Raw genomic sequence first — 18232 nt, forward strand, 5'->3', positions numbered from 1 at the left:
TGTCTGTCGGTATGTATGTATGTATGTCTGTCTGTCTGTCTCTCTATCTCTACTTAATAATATTTTTTCAACCTTTCATCACCACCATCATCTTCTTGAAATTTCTTCAAGTTATCCATTTGACAGCGTGTATGCCAGACCAGAATGACATCACTGCCGTCGTAACGTAAACAAAATTATAAACATAGACATAAACATAGACATAAACATAAACAAAGACTATAACAAAGACATAAATATAAACATAAACACAGACGTACATTAGACATAAACGAAACGAAACGAAATTTTATTTGCTTCTCAAAATTAGACACAGATATAGATATAACCACAAACATAACCATAGACAAAGTTATAAACATAGACATAAACATAAACAAAGACTATGACAAAGACATAAATATAAACATAGACCTAGACTTAAACATAAACATAAACATATACATAGACATAGACATAGACATAGATATAACCACAAACATAATCATAAACGTAACCAGAAACATAAACATATTATAACGTAACAATCAACACGGGTTAAATTTCAAGTACATAAAGTTATAACTCTCACTGAATTCCATCACTATCTTCTTTACTCTTGTCAAAATCCATCAATACCTCTACATTTTGACTTTAGCCATCCTTCACTTTTATTACACTCACTCACTGAAATCTATCACTCTCACTAAAATCTCTCACTATCTCTCTGAATTATTACCCCCTCACTGAAAGGCAGCACTATCTCTAGATGATTACCCCAACTATCATCATCATCTTCTTCATCACCATCAAAGTCATCTTCGACTTTTTCTTCTTCATCATCGTCATTCCCATCATCATCATTATCATCATCATTCTTAAAATTTCTATTTCTCTCTCTCTCTCTTTCTCTCTCTTTCTCTCTCTCTCTCTCTATCTCTCTCTCGCTCTGCCTAATCAAACTCTCACTAAATTCCATCACTTTCTCTCTCTCCTCGAAATTCAAGAAATTTTTTCGACTTTATAAATAAGAGGTCACAGACGTTACTGAAACTTTCTTAACGACATCTTTAGTCTTACGATTAATAAAAATATTTAATAATATTAAAAAGTAATATAAATTTATCATTTTCATTTATTTAACGTAGAAATTTTAAATAAAACAAAGAATAAACAGTAACAAACAATATCAGCAGCAGAAACATCACCAAAGAAAGTAAAGCATTGACGTCATCAACTTTTAAATTTAAAAAATGCCCGCTCTAGCAATCAACCAATCAACAAACCCTCAAACTAACCAACCAGCAACTCAACCAACTAACCAACCAGCAACTCAACCAACTAACCAACCAACAACTCAACCAACCTACCAACCAACAACTCAACCAACCTACCAACCAAACGCTCAGTTAGTAGACCAGCCGGCAAATCAATCGACCGGCTACTCGACTAAGTCGTCAAAAGATCAGATATCGGTTAACGACTCATCAAATATGAGAACCGACACATCGAATAGCGAAATACCGGCACATCCCTGGTTGCCAAACTACTACTACACCAGCAACAACGACAACAACAATAATAATGACAACAACAGCCTGATAGATATAATTGACATCTTAGCAAATAACTTTTATTACATGAAAAGTATTAACTTGACGACAAACAACCACAACAACAACAACAACAACAACAACAAACAAGGCAAAAATGACGTCACTGTCCGATGCTGCGTTTTTAATTTGGAAGATCTGTTTGCCTTGAGAGATGTAAGTTTTTCAAGATCGCAGTTCACTTTTAGTTTATATTCTTGATATTGGTCTAATTATTTCATGCCCGAATAAAATTTATACATCTTATGTAAAGCGTATCGTCATTTTAATATTATTTCGAATTTTAATATGATAATATTTATAATACTCATCTCCTCATCATCATCATTTCCATCATCATCATTATCACCCCACCACCCCCACCAACATCATCATCATTATCACCCCACCACCCCCACCAACATCATCATCATTATCATCATCACCACCACGACCATCATCATCATCATTACCAGGATGACATTTGGTACGAACCAGGAAGAAGAATCCAGAACTAATTAGGAATGGGAAGATTGGAAAATTAAGCCAACCAACGGACCTCTTATTGAATGAAACATTAGATAATAATTTCTCTTCTCTCTTTCTCTTTTTCTTTCTCTCTCTCACTTCTCTTTTTCATTTTTTTTCTCTTTCTCTCTTTTTCCTTCTATCTCTCTCTATCTCACTCTATTTTTTTAAAATTTAATATATTCTCTCAAATCCTATGTCTTCATTGCCTTTTCTTTCTCTTTATCACAGTATTTGTATGTGTATAGATATATTCTCTCTCTCTCTCTCTCTCTTTCTCTCTCTTTCTATCTCTTTCTCTAGTGATGATACTAAAAACGTTTAATTCATTTAATTCATACTCTCAACTTTACTAACTATCAAACGTTAATGGAGAAATAAATGAATGAACACCGGAAGATACGAGCAAACGAACGAACGAACGAACGAGCGTAAACATAAAAACAATAAACCATAAATACAAGAACAAATTTTCATGAATTAATTCATTTTTAAACTCGTTTTACAAAAATTATAATTCAATTAAAGCATGCAGTTAATTGAATTATAATTTTTAATACATGCATAAATACATTTGTGTATTTATCCATATATACTTGCTATTATACATATACTATAAGTATATATATATATATATATATATATATACATATATACATATACTATAAGTATATATATATATATATACATATATATATATACTATAAGTATATATATATATATATATATATTATTGTGGTTTATTTGACAGTTAACACCAGTCTTGTTGAATGAAACACGAGCGAGTCACATTACAGAAGTCAATCCTATTGTAGACGAAAGCTTTTATTCTGGGTAGTTAAAACAAAATATTCTGTCCAGTTGATTGGCATTTGATTCCATCAATGCTCATATGAGAAAAATATTAGATCAACATCAAATAACATTAGCCAAACGATCATTATAAAGGTAAAATTAAACTGTTAATTGTTTATAATTTCTCAAATATTTATCAAATATTCAAAAAAAGTTGAATAATGAAGAAAATATATCAACTTGGATAATTTTCCCAATACCATCTTATTCTAGAATATCCCAGCCAATATCCTTCATTGACCTCCAAGTCAGGTCCAAACTAACCGACATCAAAATCACAATCAAAAGCGAACAAGTCTTTTCTTTCATTAAGACAACGATTTCCTGCTTTGTTTCAGATTGTTTCTTGACCTTCGTTGTCAACATTTTTTGTAGCATTTACTTTTACTGGTGGAGTTAACTGTAAAATTGAAAATTTTTGAAACAATGAAATGAGCTTTGATAACCTCATTCTGAACGTTATAAATCAATTTCAAGCAAATAAATTGCAAACAAAAAATTATTTTAAGAATTTGTTATAATCCGAGGAATTTCTAGCCTGAATCCGGGCCAAAATAATATAATTTTGCCTCTGTATGTTTTGAAATCAGTGAAATCAGAGGTAAAATAATATAATTTTGCCTCTGTATCTTTTGAAATCAGTTTACCGTCACTAAAGATTGCTAAATAATCTCGAATATTCTCTATCAACTTCTACCTGGACTGCAAAAAAGTTCACATGATGGTGATAGTCATTTATGAGATTTTTGATTTATCTTTGTCAACTTATTAAAAACGAGTTGAGTTACCTAAATTTCTAATTGTTTGAATATTTTTCATAAAGTTAGAATTGTTGAATACAATTTTTTTTAAATTTTTATTTCGTGTTTACTTGTGGGATTTAAAACTACAAACACTACCTAACCATATTTATTTTTTGTTATAATTATTATTACTATTATAAAATAATAATAATATTAATGATTATTGTTATTACCTATTGTTATCATTAGCATTACTATGCCAAAATCTTCTGCCTGATGATAGCCTTATAATTTGACTTACCTATATGTTCCCTCCTTTAGTCATCGTAATTATTTATACTTAATTAGGTTACTTAATTAATTACTTAATTTTCACCACACAATTAACTACTTCTTGGTTGATATGATTCGAAGGTGTATTACGAATTTACATATTATTTTAATTATAGTATGTATGTCCATATCGTTATATTTACACGCGCGCGCGCGTGTGTGTGTGTGTGTGTGTGTGTGTGCGTGTGTGTGTGTGTGTGATTTGAATGAAATTTATGAAACGGAAAACTAATGGCAAGCATGTGAAATGGTACCAACTTTACACCCCTTGTATGATAGCCTTATACTCTATTTTAAACTACTTTGGGCCCTACTCGTTATCATTTTCTATATGGCCGTTATTTTGAAATTTCTTCAGTGAAGGTATCATGTATGGATTTGATGGTCAGTGGCCTTGAGGAAACAAAGGAGAGGCCTGCAAAAGAATAAAAAGGACTCATTCCGTCAAGCCTTTCCAAAATCTTTTGCCAACAAAAAACATTATTTCAATAAAAAACTAAGTAATTTGTTCAAGTTAGTTGAAAAATGAAATCACCTCGTTAATAACACCCAAAATATCTTAATTACGGTAATATGACTTGAACAGACCATATCCTAAATAACAATTAATTAATTATCGAGATAATATAATAATAATAACATTAATAATAAATTAATATATATATATATATATATACACACACACACACCAATATATATATATACTTTAATGAAACATCATTTTACGACAGAGTATAATATTTGCTTTAAAACTATTGATAGCCTCATTGTGTCAGCTGATTTTGATTTTGTCTGAATTTAGTTTTTAAAGTTTCAATAAAATTTTCTTCAAAATGGAGTTTTGCTACTTTTTTATGAGTTAGTATTGTATTTTAGCAGTTTTCTTTTTATTTTTCAAGTTTTTTTTTCATTGCAAATCTTTATGAAATTTCAGACTGAGACCTTAAACTAGTTGAAAATTGGTTGTAATTATTGTTTAAACATATCTTTTGAGAATTTTTAAAAATATATGAACCAAATTGGGAAAAATTCTTTTGAGAAGAATTATGAAAATTAGTTAGACCTCCAATGAGGATGTATTAAAACAGTTCGGTTATGAAAAGAGGAAATTACTACAGATAATCCGACGGGGGCAGCCTAAGTTTTTGGTCACATCATGCGGAAGGAAGGAATTGGAAATCTAAAAACTACTGAAAAGATTGGAGGGAGAAGAGATCGCGATCAACAACAAATAACATTCGTGAAGTCCTTGTGTCACTTGTTGAATATCACCATATTTCAGCTACTACAAAGTCTTAAAGATCGGGTTTTGTGAAGGTCGATGGTCGCCAATGCCCTAAAAGGATAAGGCACGAGAAAAAAGAAGCAGCCTAAATGTCTCACCCCTCCAAGCAAGAAAGGAATGGCTGCCTCGGTGTTATTTACATTTCATTTTACCTCTTTCGGCCCAGGCCCTCGTTCGCTGAAGCAGACAGCTGGAGCTCGGAAGATACAAAGCAGGAATAGAAAACAATCGAGGTTGCCGCGTCCTATGTATCCAAGAAATAAATGAAAATACATTTTTAGCAAAAAATATTTCCATTTTTCTAATTTCACACTTCATTAATGATGTTTAACTATTGGTTTTTTAATGCAAAAATTCTTACATAAGTGTTATTTCATTCTAAACAGTTATTTCCTACTTGAGTCTGGTTAGTTCCACATAAAATGAGCAGTATTTTGAATCGTTTGGTGCTACGTTGTACACCAATGGTTCGGATGTTAAAGTTCACAGTTACTCTGATGCGATAGAGTATTGTAGAGAAACTGGAGGAGAGATTCTTCAGATCTTCAATGAGAAACAACAAAACGATGTTGCAACGTTTTTGAAATCATCAAATTTTGAAAGTAAACATCGAGTTTTGCTGGGTTTGAAGAGAGAAGATTTTCTAATAAATAAATTTTTCTCAGTTTCCAAACCAAAAGGTAAATAATTATTATTTAATAGTTCCAATTTAAAATTTACCGATCAATTATTATTATGAAAATTTACCGTGCGTTGGCTTAGAGGTTTTGAAAATGTTGACTTCAGTTTTTGCTCTTTCCACATTTTGAGCTTATTTTTAACTCAAAAAAGCTAATTAATGCAACTTTTAACAAAACGAAATGTTTATAATAGCTATAAAAACCTTTTTGAAAGACTGCAGCTCTTGAGTCCAAAATTAAATTTATAAATCTACTGTTGCGTAATATTTGGTCAGGATCAGACTTTGCTTGGTTCGGTTTAACAAAAGCAAAAGATCCCAGCCTATCACAAGCGCTGTGTAATGCGTTCGTTGATTTGTATGGATGGAACAGCAAAAAATCTATATCCTATTCTTTGAAATAGTTACAATAAATTGGATTTGAAGTAAAGATAATTGAAAAAATAATTTTTTCAGATTTTTTAAGAGTCGACATTGAATACGATGATGACGGCAAATTTTTATCGATCAGAAAGGATGCTAAGTTTGAGTTACCCCTCAATTATATGCGACAACATTTCATATGTTCCAAATCAAGTAGAAGCTTATTTTAGATCATATCGTGTTTTAATAACTAATGCTTCCTTGAAACTATATTTGTGAAACATTGAACATTAGTTTGACCAAGTTTCATTGTTGTAGGAGACTGTTCAACTGAAAAAGACTGTTTTGATATAATCAAAATTGATATGATGTGGTACGAAGCCAGGAGCTTTTGTGCTCGGAAGGGCGAAGACTTGTTCAATTTTCATGATAAGTTTGGCGCCACAGAACTGGCAACTTTTTTGGAAGAAAATGAAAGATATTGGCTGGGATATTCAAACGTCAGGTGGTATTAGAAGGACGAAAAAGGTTTAAACTATTCCAGTTTCATTTGTTTAGGAATTTAAAATTAAATTATTCTCAGCCGCTATTGGAAATTATTGGAAAATTATTATTCTCAGCAGTATTAAAATATAATTGATTAATTTTTGCCTCAATTAAATATAAATTAACATCCGATTAACATTGAAGGCGCGTTTGCTAAATATACAAACTGGGCCAGCAATATTGAATCAACAAAAATTAACGACAACTCTAAATGTACAGAAATGAATGTTAAAGTTGCGACATGGGCACCAACTGTATGCCACAATGAGCACTATGTTGTATGTTCAAAAAGTAAGTCATGGAATTAATAAATGAATTGAACAAACATGCGAAACCAACAAAGGTAAAAAATATAAATAACGAAAGAATACATTTGCCTATATGGCGAGTTAGCTTAAATAGTGGGGAAGACATATCATTTTTAGGCATAAACCAAAACACGTAGCCACAAGGTTCTGTAAGGATAATGTGCTGATTGTACTTGTACATATATACAGTTGTGTATGTTAAACGTACATTGCATAATAGCTATAAACAAATAAAAAACCGAACTTCAACATCATCTTCAAATGAGAAAATAAAATATATTTAATTTAAAGAAATTTTTCATTGGAAATTTTGTTTACAATCTAGTTGAAAATTTAACAATAACTCTAGAAAACTTTACCGAAATGACAATGGAACCAAGAATTGATGAACCGGTGACAACCAAAGAACTTGTAGCAGGAGTATCAATATTTAAATTGATAAATTTTGTTATTCATTAGCCAAATTAGTACATACCACTTAAAAGGAGATTTATAGCTTTGTGAAAATAATAACTTTATGTTAGTAAATTTTGGTTAACTTCTACTTGTCGTTACTTAGTACAACATTGTGTTAGCTAATGTAATCGTGTGTAACTTAATGCTTCTTGATAATGCAACCTTACACTAAGTAATTTAATTTTATATTGACTATTAGTGGACGCAAAAAGTGACATGAGTGAATTTATTTAAAGTTTGTGATGATGCCTTAATTTAATAAGACTGACTTTTGTGCGTGTGTGTGCGTGTGTGTGTTGGCGTGCGTGTGTGTGTTTATGATGCTATGCCATTATTTCCGAATAATTTTGTATATATATTTTTATTGTACGTATTAATGCAAGTATACATAAAGACTACTGCTACTACTACTACTGTTACTACTACTACTACTACTGGTAGTGAACAAACAAACAAACAAACAAACAAACAAACAAACAAACAAACAAACAGACAAACAAACAAACAAACAGACAGACAGACAGACAGACAGACAGACAAACAAACAAACAAACAAACTCACAGTGTATGTAAATAAACGTCTAAACAAGGCCTCACCTGCTTTTACACCTTAACCAGTAAAACCATTTAAACCATAATTTAATAATAATAGTAACAATAATAATAATATTAATATTATATTATTAATAATAAATAACTTCAATTCAAAACGTCTTCCCAGTAGGAATGTATGTATGTTTTTTTTTACTCAAAACAAAATGTAAATAACGTATAAAAAAGTAAAAGCAGTTAAATATCTTTTTGTAATGCATTGCGTATAGTATCACAAATCACATAGGAAACAATAAAACACACACACGTTCACACACACACGCACATACACACACACAAATTTATATATATATATATATATATATATATATATATATATATATATATATATATATATAGTAAATGAAATCAACAGTAATACAAATGGCATTACGATAACAACTAATGCTGAAAAATACGTTGAAAAAAAAATTGAAACAATGTTAAATTATACTAAATAAAACAAATAAATTAATTAATAACCATTAAAGGTTAAACTAAACTGACACAAACACACGTACACAAACACACACACACACACACACACACACACACACACACACACACACACACACACACACACAGATATCCATCATACAACGAAAAGGGAACAAATACAAAACATATTATAATTAATATATTATATCATAATTATATCATTACTATAATATTTATTCATGATAATATCATTAATATATATATATTTAATTTTTAAAATTGTAAAATTAATAACGCTTTTAAATCACACAAAAACAAGTATAGCAAAAAATAAAAAAAATCAATATAATATCGCTAAAAATATTTATTAAAATGCTGCTGAAATCCTTGAACTAACTTTATGTAAAACTAATTAATTGACTAATTAATTAAGTAATCAATTCATTGATTTTTTATTCATTCATCTTATTTTGACAAAATTAATAATAATTAATTGAAGAGCCTTTCTATGAGAAAAAAAACATTAATTAATTTTTAGATTAAATAATAAATTTTAAATTAATATAATTGATAAACATTAAATAAATTTTTAAATTAATAGATTGTTCAAAAGTTCATTCATTTATCAATTTGTATTACGTCAATTTAATTAATTAACTTATTAATAAACATCTTATAAAATCATTTTTATTTAAAATTCTAAAAAATTACCTGCTAAAAATAATGACCCGTGAGAGCGTGCGAATGAATTGTTACATACATGTGGAATGTTTGTGATATAGTTTTAAAACAATAAAAAAATAATCGATTATTCAAACAAATACGAATAAATAATGAATGAATGAATGAATGAATGAATGAATCAATCAATCAGTCAGCCAACCAACCAACCAACCAAACAAACAAACCAACCAACCAAAATAACCAATGAAACAGCCAACCAACCAGCACCTATATTCCAATAACAAATCTATAGAATCAAATGGGACCAAGTCGGAGTAAAAAAATTTTTTAAAACAAGCTCACAATGCAATTGTATATTTTTTAACATTAAAAAAATTTTATTTGCCAAAGGATTTATTAATTAGTTATAATTAAATTAATTCAATAAATTAATAATCTAACTAATTATTTAATTAATTAATTTACTAAAATCTGCAAAATCTCAGCTCAATCGGCAGCTATCGAGAAATCAATGACAAGATTTGCACTATAGAAGCGAACATACGTTGAAAGCGAACACTATAGAAGCGAACATAAAGTTGAAACATACGTGCTGGCTAAAACCTATCCCACTCCCTCTCCTCAAAATACAAAAGACCTGCCTACTTCCTCTCCTCAAAATACAAAAAACCTCTTTCTTTCAAAATACAAAAACGTCGAAAACCCCTATCTTGCCCCATTCACTTACGACCAACATCCTCTTATCTCTGCTGTACACAACTCTGGACGGTTTGTTGAGTTTGTGTTTGGCATCCGTCTTCACCAACGTCTCGCCCCCGGTTAGTTTAGCGCCGAGAATGACCAGGCGATTGTTTTCGCAGTCAGCTACGATAATTCTGCCTGTTCAGTGTTTTTAGTTTTTGGGAAACCACATTCATTCATTCATTCGTTCATTCGTTCGTTCGTTCGTTCATTTATTTATTTAATTATTTATCCATTTATTTAGTCATTCAATCAATCATTCATTCATTTTATCATTAATTCGTTCATCCATTAGTTTTTTTGAATCCTTAACTTGTGGAAACTACAATAAAAAATTGTATTCAACAGGTTACTTTCAGCCATGCAACTATATTTTTCATTAATTTATTAACACATTCAATTAACAAACTAAATTTAGCATCCGACGCTAACTTTTATTAAGAATCCACCGATCCCAACCAACCACTCCAGCAAACACATGATTAAACATTCACCCATCCAACAAACGAACAACAGATAGTAACCGACAACCGGCTAACCATTTTCAACCAGCGCAATATATTCCGGCTTGTTCAGTTCAATCCCATCCACAATGGCTGGAATGAAACAGCTGATCTTCGATCCATCAATCCTCAACCTGCTGACCAACCAGAGTGATTCATCGCAATCCTGAAGTCTTCTGACATCTCTGCGTGTGACAATTAGGGTAGACTTGTCTAGGATGTCGTTGAAGAAGCTGTCGTTGCTGTTATGGCTGCGGGTCGTCATATGGTTGCCGTCCAAAATAGGCAATGAAAATGAAATATCACTATCGAAAGAGCTGCCGGCGTCAAAACTGCGACACTGCCACTGCACGTCTTGTGGCGTGTGGACAACGACGTGCTGCACTTCGCCGATGTCGGGCGTCAGCGTGAAGTTCCTCAACATTTTCTTATCTGAGATCCTGTAGATGATGACTGAGAAGTTTTCTTCATCTCCGTTGCACTCACACGTGAGTACGACTATGAAGTTCGGGCTGCTGCTTAGGTTACTGCTAACGTTCCTGGCAGTACTGTCCACGTTGTATCTGTTGCAGCGTAGCGCCTTGTTATCAGATACGCTCAATTTTTTCGGCTTTTTGTTAACCACCCAGTTGGTTATTTTGAAAGTCGGACCTTTTGCGCGATTTTCCAAGCCATCGCTATCACACTCGAGTATTTCACCAGAATCCAAACTTCCCATTTTTGACATGGTCAACAAAGCTGAGTTAGTTAATGGTGACGTCATCGGTAACGTGACGGAAGAAGCATTCGCTGGCATGGACATCATAGTGATGAACTTTCCAGTGATTGTTTCGAGTTGCCAGATTTTGAATTCTTTGCTGCTGGAGACGTCGGCGATAAAAAGACACCGGTCTCGGGGGCTCGAGATAAGGTCGCGAGGATCTTGCATGGAGGTTATCTCGAATTCTTCGCGGGTCAGCTGGCCAGGAAAAATAAAATGACTAATGGTTGGATGACTTTATCGGATATTTGGAAATAATAATATATAAAATAAAAACCATTTAAAACCTTTAAACAATAAATTTCATCAATTTATTGACCGCTGTTAGCAACCAGATTATGAACTAACTATTCTATTTATTTGAAGTTATTAAAAACGATTTAAAACTCGAATGACGAATACTGATCAAATGATAGTTATAATTGCGTTTAAATTTTCATAACTGAAACCTTTCAAGCATAAGCAACAACAAAACAATCAGAAAACCTGCAGATAGGGTGGATTATCTTCAAACACAAAGATTTTTGGCGACTTCAAACAGACGATGTATATACGTTGGTTGAGGAGGGCGATGCCCATGACCGCGCTACTCTCCCTAATTTTTAGGTTGGTGCCCGTTTGCTTTATTTCTAAATCATAAAAGATTAAGAAAATATTTGGGTGACGTAAAACTGCGATGACAGCAATGATGAAGATGTTGTCGATATGAGTGGATGATAATCGCGACGAATGTGATGAAGAGGGTGGTGATAGTGAAAAAAGAGGCAAGTATGGTAAAGAAGGTGATGATGTATACAATCACAACAGTGATGATAAAATAATAAGACTAGGAGGATTTACAAATTGTAGGTAATATGTATAGAACGACAATTGCTATTGAAAACATTTTCCGTTGTGAAAATAGTGAAGTTTTTATTGTTATATCTGACCTTCAGGAAAGCTAGGATGCTTATTTTGAACCTCATCTAGCTCCAGTTCAAAACTTTTTTTTTGCTTTGTCAGTCCTTCATTCGCGAAAACCAGCTGACGGCAGCGTTCAGTTAACGTGGCGACTTCATCGCATTTCGATTTGAGGTCATCGGACAATTTGGCATTGGCTCTTTTATAAACCATAAGATCTTCTTTAACTCCGCTTAATTCGGAGTTTTTGTCCTCAAGTTGCTTTAGCTTTTCAGTAAGATTGTTATTCACTTTCACCTGACTTTCGAGGTCTGATCTATATTTGGTGTTTTCGATTTTTAAACAAGAAATCTCTTTCTCTAATTCTAGAACTTTCTTCTCTAAGAGTACAACATCTTCGTTTGCATTCCTACCTAATAGTTTAAACTTTTCCCTTTCTAATGGTTTTAAACGTTTATCAAATTGGATTAGATCATTAATATTTGGGTTACCAGTGCCATCGAAGCAATCATGATGAATTTCTAGTTACGGGAAAGTGAATTAAATGAAATAAATATAAATTTTTTGGGTAGAAAAATAAACATTGAAATATATCAAATTGTTGAATAACTAATAAATAACTTGAATAGTTGTTAAGAAATAAACATTCAACATTTTTAAGTTAGATAAATAGAAAAATATTCATAAACTGAATTGGAAAAAGCCCAAAATTCGTAGACAAAAATTTCCTAAACCTTTTTCAAGATTGAGAATGAATGTTACTAAATCGGGATTGTCTCGTTTTATTGCCTTCAGAAAAGACTCAAAATGGTGATCGTCTCTCTTTTTCATTATGTCCAAAAGTTGCTCAACCTTCTGATATGATGTTGGCTTAGACTAAGTTTCAAATAATTTCAACAGATTTAGTATCTATACTTAATTTTATAATATATTTAATAAAAAAATTGTTACAGATTATTATTTTTAAATTCATTAAGGATTTAGAAAAAGCATTCTTTATTAATTAGCATAAAACTTATTTCATGGCGAACTTCATCAAACAATTTTACGATTTTTAAACTTTCAAAATTTAAGTTACTAAAAATATTTATTTCCTTTAAAATAAATTATTTAGAAAGATACATAATCATTAATGTAACAGATATCATAAAGTAGTGTAATGGTTAAGGCAGCTGGCATTGCTGTTGCATTGATTGTATTCGAAAGTCTATGAGCTGCAACGACTTACCTGTATGTAAAGATACATCAAGTTATCGTATGTTATTGATACTTCCTAATAATTGCTTAAAAAACTGTGAGAAACGAATGAAAAACACACGTTTATTGATTGGAAGTGAAAATCTGTTATAGTTTCCCTTTCAATTAATAGGTTAAGCAAGCCATGGTCAATATCAATACGCTTTACAAGCTCAGATCTTCCTTTGTCTAAAATCTTTTGGTATGCTTCTTTCATTCTTATAGCTAAAAATTATAAATTAATTATTTCGTAACATTATATTATGAAAATATTTATTATATTTTACGTGATATTTGTTATGGCATTTAGACCGATAGCAGATGCATCTGTCTGTAAAAGATGTGATTGTAAAAGTTGTATGGAATTTTTATTAAATTGGATTGAATTTTTATTAAATTCAAATTATTTTTTGTTAATCTTGTTTTAAATAAATGGATTTTATATAATATTTCTTATTATTTGTATATAATAATAGAAACTTAGATGAGTACCAAACTTTTTAAATTCTTTGTCGTTTTACAGGGAATTTTTCTATCAATTTAGGTGCGGTAAGATAGTCAGCTGGTTAAGGAATAATTATCAATTAATCAATCAATTAATTAACCAATTAATTAACTAATCAATTAACTAATCAATTATTGTAAGCAATTCTCTAACCAAATTATAGAAATGCTATCTGTAGTAGAAGTAGAGTGGCTAGATGCCTTTCAAACTTTAGATTCAAAATGTTTTTCAATAATATCATGTTTCATATTTTTCTGCAAGAGCAAGCAAGGAAATTGAAATAATTTGAAATAACAAATATTTATAAAACGATCTATATATATATATATATAACTAAATATAAATATATACATATATATAAGTTAGATAAATTACATATTCATTTACTAACAAAAGATAATATTATACTACTACTCTATAATTAGCAATAGTAGATCAATCTTTAACTTAACTTTAACAGTAATAAGAATAACGAAACATGTGCTCTATGTATAAAAGTATAAATTATGATTATCCACAAAGTAATCTATCTGTAAATAAATGTAAAAAAAAACATTACAGCACAGTACATACTACATACTTGCTTCTGAAATCTATATATACATTTTTAATTACCGGATTTTCATGACAGATGGACAATGACATTATTATGCTTAAGTTAAAGCCTTTTAAGCCTTTAAAAGGGAATATGTGTGTGTGTGTGTGTGTGTGTGTGGCGTGCAATCAGGCATCGAAAGTCGTCATTTTACTAATTATGCATCAGCCATTTTTAGTTAGTTTCAGTATCGGTAAATTTACCAAAGTTTATTTTTAGAATCGGAAATTTCTACTTATATAGATAAGAGTAGGAAAAATTATATAAAATTGACAAAATTATACCTGCAGTTATTTAGTAATTAAAATTGTTTGATTATTTGAGAGTGACACGATTTCAGAAGGATGAATTTGATCATATTTCGAGGCACACAAAAAATCAATTACAATGTTGCTAAGTTAACGGATAAGTGCTAGTACGACGTGTAACTTAGCAGCGTTTTCGGTTATTAAAAATATTTTTTTCATTTTCAATTAATGAACTATACATTTTAATCCTAAATGATTATTCAAATGAATTATTATATTTATTGTTTTATTAAACAGTGTTTTATTAGTATTTGAGCAAGTATATCATAAAAAATAAAAAAATTAAAGATCCAAAAGTTTGTTCTTTAAGTTTGAGATTTTTTTCGCCAGTCAATCCATTCCAGTTGGTTCTTATGTTCGGCTCAATCTTCATTACAACTCGTCTCTCAAAAATATGAATTTACATAATCAAATCCAATTTTTGTTATCAAATTCGGATGATGAAGACAGACAATGACATCAATTTGTTCAAATTCTTTCGACATTGCTCAGTTAGAGCTAGTTTTTGAGTTCAACTGAGGTTTTAATTCGCACAATCTTTTTATCTGATCAGTTTTTAAAATCTTTCTCCAGCCTAATGATATATTTAAACAATTTCTGTTACTTCAAAACTAGAACATAGTTTTTCTCTGCGTTTTAGTATAAGATCTTTTATTAAAATTTATAATTTTTTGTATTAATTGCTGCTTTTAGTTTTGATAAGTTTGATTTCAATAAAACGACGTTAAATGTGATTGAATGAATTTCAATTTTGAACGAAATTACAAGCAAAATGATAAGTGCAATCCCAAATATTGGAGCATGTCTATTTGACCCATCTCAAATTTCATAATTCAATTAAAAATTTGTTTTTATCAATGTAATTTATAACTGCATGTTATTTAATCAACGCAATTTACTTTAGAATGTAATTAATTTAATATTTATTATAACGAAAATTGTTATATTTTTATAAAAATATTCATACTTTTCGATCAAGATTTGGCGATCTGATATTTTTCAATCATTCATCTAGTAGGCACTGTCGTTTTTTTTTTAAATCACACATAAAAATCAACAGAACTGGCTGATTTCAAAACCTTCTTTATTATGGAAACTGAACAGAAAAAGACGATACATTATTATAGTATTAAATGAAACGCCAACAACACCAAATAAACCATATGTCTTTAATGTTAATAGCTCAAATTTTCAACTTTCAGTTATAACAATATAACACTAAATAAGACAACGCAACCAATAAAACACACTCAAAGCAATTTTTGCAAATCACAACTATAACGTCAATTTAAAAAAAAAACATTTACTTAAAACGAATTCTCGATTTTAATTTTATACTGACAACACTAAAGACCATTTACCAAAAACTCTGCATTCAACTGGCTTAACATTTCAGTTTTGGCTGCAAAACTCTCCACTACATCCACAGCTAGACATTCCACATAACATTCGTATATGCACTCGTACCAAAATCAAATGTTCACTTCGTTTATCACCAATCAAATCACCATTCAAATCCATATTTTAGGCGTTTATAACAATTTTGTCAGCACTTTTCACAGTCATTTACCCAACAGAAAAACTCAACATAGGAAAGATTCCTGTCATCACCTTCAAATAATCATGTAATCTCCAATCATTCTGTTCCTCTCCTAAAAATAAAATTCAAAATAAAATGTTGATATATTCCATAACAGGGATGGGCAAACTACCTCCCGCGGGCCGCCAAGCCATTTTATGCGGCCCGCGAATCCGGTATGCATTTTGAAAAGAAAAAAAATGAAACGACCAAATAAAAAAATCGTCAGCCCCAAATGAACATCTTAACGAATTCCTTCCAACCGGTCAACGGTCGAAAAATTCTGATATGCGGCCCTCAAAAGGCAAATAGTTTCAATGCGGCCCTTTCAGCAGAAAGTTTGCCCGCCTGAAAGAGTTAAAGTGATTCCAGTTTATCACATGCAATGTGTTTGAGGCGTTCATTATCCCGTTATGTTAATTACAATAGTAGCAGTAGAAGCAGTAGTAATAGCAGTAATAGCTGTGGTAGTAATAAAAGCAATAAAAGTGGTGTAGTTGAATGGCTTGCTATTTTTAATATATTTATTAATTTTAATAATTTATTCATTTATGCACAGTCAAAACATCGGTATCAAATAAAAATAATAACAAAAATAATAAAAATAATAATAATGACTTTATATTGTGCAAATATATCTGTAGAATTAGAATAGGGGTTCTGTTAGTGATTAATTGAAAATGATTAAATTTAGTGATTAAAAACTTTGCAGAGTTATCATTTTAAAGGGAATGTAAAGCAATTGAAACTCGAATTGCCAAGTTAACAATGAGTATTTTAATGCAATAGTATGCAGTCAGCAGAGACACGACACTTATATTCAAGTTTGAGTATAAAAGTTATGCCAATTATTTTCAATAGTTCAGAGTTATTAACAACAGGCAACAAGCAGGCTTGGTTTAAGATTTAACACATCACACACACAGAGATGCATATGATAAGGAGAGAAGGTTTTGCAGTCAAAACCGGTTACTGTAACACAGAATCAAGCGCTTTTAACCGTTACACTTAATTCTATCCCTGACAAACCTGGTTGATCCTCCCAGCTCCAGATGTTTTTTGTGATTTCAGTCCAGTAGTACTCTGTCTGGCTTAATCTACTGCTTATAATCAGGTTGAGTGCCATATCGGTGTACAAGTCCCCGCCAAGTTTTAAGCATTCCAGTCTCGACTCGTGCCACGTTTTTCGGGATTCCGTTATTTGGTAACAAGAATTTTCCATCGTACAATTCTGTATTGTCGCTATGTGCGGTTGGGTATTTTTTAAACATTTTTTTTTTGAAAAAAAAAATATAAAATTTCATTGTTAATTTAGTACAATACATTCACTCCGGGCCGGATTGAGAGGACTCGAAACGGCAAAATTTCAGCTCATTTCAAATTTATTTTCACAACTTCTTCATTAAAAACAGTAAATTTTTACAGATATTTAGTGGATATTTACAGATATTTAGTGGAAAAATATGTTAAGTAATATTATTTTGTTCTTGGTAGTCCCCCTTTCTTGCAAAAACCTCACCCCGCCTGCCCTTTCATAAATCGGCCCGTTATTTAATAATAATTTCTATGAAAAAAAATATGAAAGTTTCAATCAATAATTATTTGAAATTTATTACAATTCGTTCTGCAAATGGCATATGTCGAATAAAACTCAGGCGCGTACAAGGCGTGTCCTCTCCTATTGATTTGTAAGTAATTGAAATCCTCCTTAAATAAGCTGCCGAA

At 30.8% G+C, this 18232-nt stretch overlaps 2 protein-coding genes across 2 annotated transcripts; one reads left to right on the forward strand and one right to left on the reverse strand.

Moving 5' to 3' along the window:
• Positions 1 to 5186: 5186 nt before the first annotated feature.
• On the forward strand, positions 5187 to 7128 carry HELRODRAFT_182030 (hypothetical protein; the record flags this gene model as incomplete). The annotated part of the gene is made up of 5 exons (XM_009031788.1): positions 5187 to 5336; positions 5746 to 5995; positions 6451 to 6570; positions 6676 to 6857; positions 7048 to 7128. 5 exons carry the CDS (start codon positions 5187 to 5189, stop codon positions 7126 to 7128), a joined length of 783 nt encoding a protein of 260 aa, XP_009030036.1.
• Positions 7129 to 10059: 2931 nt separating this feature from the next.
• HELRODRAFT_194496 (hypothetical protein) lies at positions 10060 to 13115 on the reverse strand (the record flags this gene model as incomplete). The annotated part of the gene is made up of 5 exons (XM_009031789.1): positions 10060 to 10259; positions 10661 to 11582; positions 11871 to 12013; positions 12314 to 12805; positions 13019 to 13115. 5 exons carry the CDS (start codon positions 13113 to 13115, stop codon positions 10060 to 10062), a joined length of 1854 nt encoding a protein of 617 aa, XP_009030037.1.
• Between the last annotated feature and the right edge of the window lie 5117 nt (positions 13116 to 18232).

The sequence above is a fragment of the Helobdella robusta genome (genome assembly GCF_000326865.2).
Source record: "Helobdella robusta unplaced genomic scaffold HELROscaffold_79, whole genome shotgun sequence".
Taxonomy (NCBI): domain Eukaryota; kingdom Metazoa; phylum Annelida; class Clitellata; order Rhynchobdellida; family Glossiphoniidae; genus Helobdella; species Helobdella robusta.